The sequence below is a fragment of the Meleagris gallopavo genome, chromosome 11, assembly GCF_000146605.3.
Source record: "Meleagris gallopavo isolate NT-WF06-2002-E0010 breed Aviagen turkey brand Nicholas breeding stock chromosome 11, Turkey_5.1, whole genome shotgun sequence".
NCBI lineage: Eukaryota > Metazoa > Chordata > Aves > Galliformes > Phasianidae > Meleagris > Meleagris gallopavo.
The window spans coordinates 7,329,568-7,334,805 of record NC_015021.2 but is presented as its reverse complement, the minus strand read 5'-3'; the positions used below and the strand labels follow the sequence as shown (position 1 = coordinate 7,334,805).

At 39.2% G+C, this 5,238-nt stretch overlaps 1 protein-coding gene across 1 annotated transcript in view; it reads right to left on the bottom strand.

Annotated features, from left to right (window-relative positions):
- Nucleotides 1-2,187: 2,187 nt before the first annotated feature.
- The window catches only part of PXYLP1 (2-phosphoxylose phosphatase 1), an 8,472-nt gene continuing 5,421 nt past the window's right edge, over nt 2,188-5,238 (bottom strand). Inside the window, exon 2 of the mRNA XM_010716672.2 lies at nt 2,188-4,547. Within this exon, the coding sequence (XP_010714974.1) occupies nt 3,559-4,547 (989 nt within the window). The 3' untranslated portion in view covers nt 2,188-3,558. The remainder of the gene's footprint in view (nt 4,548-5,238) is intronic.

The following is a 5,238-nucleotide window of genomic DNA, read 5'->3' as shown; positions in this document are numbered from 1 at the left end:
GCAAGGTTTTGGTATACTTAAAGCAGCCTCTTGTTCTACCTGCTGCAGGGCAGATTCATGAGAGAATAAGTGAAATAGATGGAGGCCATATTTTCTATTTCAACTATTCCTTCTTTTATCTTGTTTGTCCCATTTTGGAAGGGCCTTCCACAGCAACACCTTCAGCTCTTCAACTCCCTCCCCATCCCCCTCACCCCACAAGTTCCCCAGCGACCACTTTTGAATGACATCTTACAGACTGAAACATATACATATTATTAATTTTTCCTTCTACAAAAATAACTGTATTCAAATGAAGTCTGGAGTGCTTTACATTTCCAACAACATGACTTTTCTTACTCCTTTTTTCTGAATTTTAGTAAAATTTTAAGTGCTTTTAATAATGATTTTTGTCAGGGCAATCCAAATGGATAGTTTAAAAGTAGAGCAAACTCACTTTTGAATATGGCTGCCCAGGATTTTGGAAACAAAGGCCTTAACCGTTTTTGTTTTCAGCTTGAAGGAACAGTAGCATAAGCAGTCCTCAGTTTCAGTGCTGTAAGTGGAGCTCTGGGTAAATCAGCAACCCTTGCAAGGGGCTGTGCCAGCCTTCAAGAGAGAAAAATCACAGTAGCACACACAGCAACTAATTGGTCATATGCAGAACAGACCGCATTTCAGTTTGTATGTCTTCAAGCTTATCAGAGAAACAGAGACTACTTCATTTTGATTTGTTTTCATTCTCTAAAGTTTATAACGTTAGCTGTGATGGTGAGAAATGAGAGGGGAAAATGAGGTATTTGCATGCTTGCTTCTTGAACTACATGGAAGGAATTGAAAAGTTCTGTCACTCAGTAAAGTCATTAAGCAGTTTATCACCTTGAAAATTTAAAAGAATGCAAAATTAATTTACCTGAGGTATGTTCTGATTTGCTGCATCCCATCACGTTTGTAAGATGTTTGTTGTTGCTTGCTGCTGTTGTTTTTGCCTTTTAACAGAAATTGCCACAGTAATTTCTAGTGTTGAGTAGCAATACTCATTACTGAGCCTAAATCCACAATACTGTTTCATTCAAGAAGATCAGAGAAAATCTAACTGCTCTTTGCAAGGTATTTTTCTTTTTTTTAATTGGTTTTAAATTTTAGTTCTCTACAGGAAGAGTCCAAATACTGTCAAGATCAGTTGTGCTTCCAAGACAACAGCTGAACTGATATTGACTGTGCGATTCAAAGCCTGTCATCTCAGCTACTTGAAAAACTGACATAGTATACACACATAGCATGGCTCCTTTCATGTGGAAAAGGGGAAGAAATCAAACCATGAGGCCAGCAAACCCCTAGAGACAGAGCCAGCAAACTGTCGATTCTGCTTTATAATACCATATACTATCAGCTTTATTAACTTCAAAACTTGCTCTGCTGAAAAGAGTAGGACTGAACTTGATACATAGGACAGCAAAGCTGCAGTGACCTGGAGAATGTACTTATGCTCAGCAACATGAACTCCTTCAAAACAGGTTTCACAGTTATCACTATCCCCACTTCACCTCACAAGATTTTGAGTACCTGCTACAAATTAACAGTAATTCACTTACACTGTGGAAAATGAGGTCTCCTTTTCAGTCTGTAGGATGGAAGTCATGTATCAAGTCTTTCAGAAGAGCATATAGTCATGAACTGTGCAGATACAGAAGACTAATTAGCTTGCTTTCCTTTTTCTTCCCACACACGTTATAAAAAAAAAAAACAGATAAAAAACACCAATAATAGATACACGGTAATGTTTTCTGTACTTCTGCATGATTCCAGTGAATCATTAGATCATTAGAACTCCAACAGATACCACTCTGCAGAGCAAAATGTCGAACAACTCTTTGGACTATTTGGCACTTAATTTAGATAAATGGTCTAGTTCAAATAATTTATGAAAAGTGAGTTCAGCTTTTACATTTTCCCGATTGCCCTCCAGCAAACAAACACATATGACGACTAATAGAGTGATCCCTTAGGCTGAAAGAAAACTTTTTCAGTAGTTACACTCTAATCTGACATTGATGAAGTGTTTACCTGCTCCCTCTCAGATCTGGAACAGGAACACACGAAGTGATCCAGTGCAGAAGTTATTGAAGCAACAAGCAGCTTAACAAAATACACTTAGGCTTGTTATTGCTAACAACTAAGGAAGTAAAAATAAATGTAACACACAAATTCCCAAAGAATCCCTACATTTTTATTTAAAGAAATACATTCAAATGCAGCACTGAAAACAGAGTGTGAAATATCAACAGTTAAGACCTATGCTTAATTATGTGTTTTGTTGGTTTTTTGTTTTTTGTTTTTTTTTTAAACTAGCACCACTGAGTCACGAGTCACAGACTACGTTATCTCTAGATGTGTAAAAAACCCTCCCTCCAGAATTATAAAATTTCTATAGCTCCTATTAAAAACTACTTCTCAATTTACTGTTTCTAAAGAGGTGAAAACAGTTTGAATATAAGTTCTCATACCTACACATTGCTCAAGTTACCAATAAAAGACAGTTTATTCTTAAGTCTGTACATCCTGATCAAGGGAAAAAATGTCTGAAAGTCAGCCTTTCACAGCTCTTTACAAACTGAAGTATGAAAGATCTACTGTGCCATAAATTTACACAGTGCAGTAGGTACGCAAGTCTGATCATACAAAATAAGAGCTTCCTAGCCCATAAAAATACTAAAATCAGCTACAAAACTCTTAGTGTTTAGTCAAGCTGTCTCAAGCAGCCACTATATCAAATTCCAAAAACACTGATTTGTTTATAGCATGGCAGCTTGAGCATGTTTACAATGGGAAAAAGCCCACACCTCACTGTAAAACTGATTTATAATTCTAAGTTCCCATTCAGATTTAGTGGTAATTTTAGTGTTCGTTACCTATTTTAATACAACAAGACCATTACATATTTGTAGACTGTGTTTGTATTGTTCAAAGTGCTAAAAGTGCAGTCAGAGAACAGAGTTTTGCACACATTTTCCAGTACACCCTTCTCTGGCACAGGCAATGTAAGTATGTATCTGTAGGTCTGTGAGGTCAGAAAGGCACACACTCATTTGTACATGCTCAGGTATAATCAAGCACTTTGCTTTAAAAAGTCCTGTTCCTAAATATTAAAATGCTTTCTGAGTAGGGTGCACCCAGAATATCCTACAAAGAGATGTCTGACTTTTTATAAATATCCTGATATAGCTGCTTACATGATTACAAGACGATGGTGAAAAAAGAATGCTTTGTTTTTAAACTCGTGGTGTGCAAGTATTGCTCTGGAATACAGGGAAATGAAATCTGTGCTCTCTCACTCTATCAAGCAAAGTCCAACATTACAGTAGCTCATGTGGTTTATCAATTCATGATAGTTAACACAGACAAAATACTTCCTCAGTATCTGTTCTTCTACTGGAGACCATCTACAATTTGAATGAAAATGAAACTGAATGTTCCAAGCAATATCATTTGTCAAGAAACAAGAGAACTGAAATGTGCCTCAACCAGATTACAGACTTTCACCTACAAAGAAGTTGTACACAGTTTCACTTTCCTTCCCTACAGTGGTCTTCTACGACATGCATCATAGTAACTAGTGCTGTTAAAAACTAAGAACATATCCCTCTTAACAAAGCTAACAAATTTTTCTAGTGGGCACATTGGCTTGCTGGAACGTTTATAATAATCCTTGCAGAATGAGGTCTGGAATGTGACATCAGCACCATTATACAGGATGCGGATAAAGTGTTCTTTGGGTCTCTTCCCATCCTGCCACAGCTCAAAAACTAATCTGGCAGCAAATCGTGGAAATCTGGCCTCTGTAATGCCCAAGGCACTAAGAACAGGTGACAATGTGACATCATGTGCAGAGCGAAGAACAAATATTTCTTCTTTCTTGCCTTCTGCAATTCGCTGAAGCCGATTAACAGTCTGGTTGAGGAGAGGGTGAGTAGCCAACAGGGCATACAGGAAATAAAGTTTCTTTTCCTGTCTTTCTCTCTCATCCTCCAACTGATGTCTTTTGATTACTTTGAAGTGTTCCATACCAATGCAGCCAGTTTTGGTACAGGGGAAACTGACGTTGTGGCAAAAATAGCACAAGAGAGAATCTATTGGGTTAGAGGCTCTCAACTGCCTGGTAGGAATGCCAACAATCTTTGCCATATCCACATATATTTTCTCCAAATCACTGTTCTTCACCCGTAAGCTGTACTGCCTGCGCTGTTCCTCTTCTAGGTAGTGGTTCCGCATAGGACAGTCGCAGCTTCCAGAACAAAAAATGGTGCTCCACTGATGCCTCATGTTAATTTTTTTCCAGTCAAAATCTGGCAAAAAGGTGTAAAGCAGCGCCAGTGCACTCTGCAGGGTTCGGCTTTTTCCTGTTGTCTCTAAGTAGAGCTGTTTTGCCGTCCAGTCATTCAGAAGCAGTTTATGTTTGTTTATATAAATTTCTCGCAATAGTTGTCCATTTCGTAAGTGCTGTACAACACCTGAAAGAGATTTTTTGCTTTTTAATTTTTTAAGAAGGTACAACACATGATTATAATCTCCTTAGTTTTGATAGAAAAAAAAAAAAAGAAGAAAGAAATATAGCATTACTGTTAAAAGCTCCGATAAAAACTATGAACTGCAAAATTGAGCCTCACCTATTCTTGAAGACTAGAATCACAGAATGACCTGGGTTGAAAAGGACCACAACGATCATCCAGCTTCAACCCTCCTGCTATATATAAGGTCACCAACCACCAGACCAGGCTGCCTAGAGCCACATCCAGCCTGGCCTTGAATGCCTCCAGGGATGGGGCATCCGCCATCTCCTTGAGCAACCTGTTCCAGTGCATCACGACTCTCTGTGTAAAAAAAACTTCCTCTTAATATCTAATCTAAACCTCCCCTGTCTTAGTTTAAAACCATTCCCCTTGTCCTATCGCTACCCACCCTCGTAAACAGCCATTCCCCTCCTGCTTATGTACTCCCTTCAAGCACTGGAAGGCCACAATGAGGACTCCCCAGAGCCTTCTCTTTTCCAAGCTAAACAATCCCAGTTCCCTCAATCTTTCCTCATAGCAGAGCTGCTCCAGCCCTCTGGTCATCTCAGTGGCCCTCCTCTGGTCCAGCTCCAAGAGCTCCACATCCTTCCTGTACTGGGGGCCCGAGCCTGGACGCAGTGCTCCAGATGGAGCCTCACAAGAGCCCAGTAGATGGGGGACAATCACCTCCCTCTTCTGCTGGTCACCC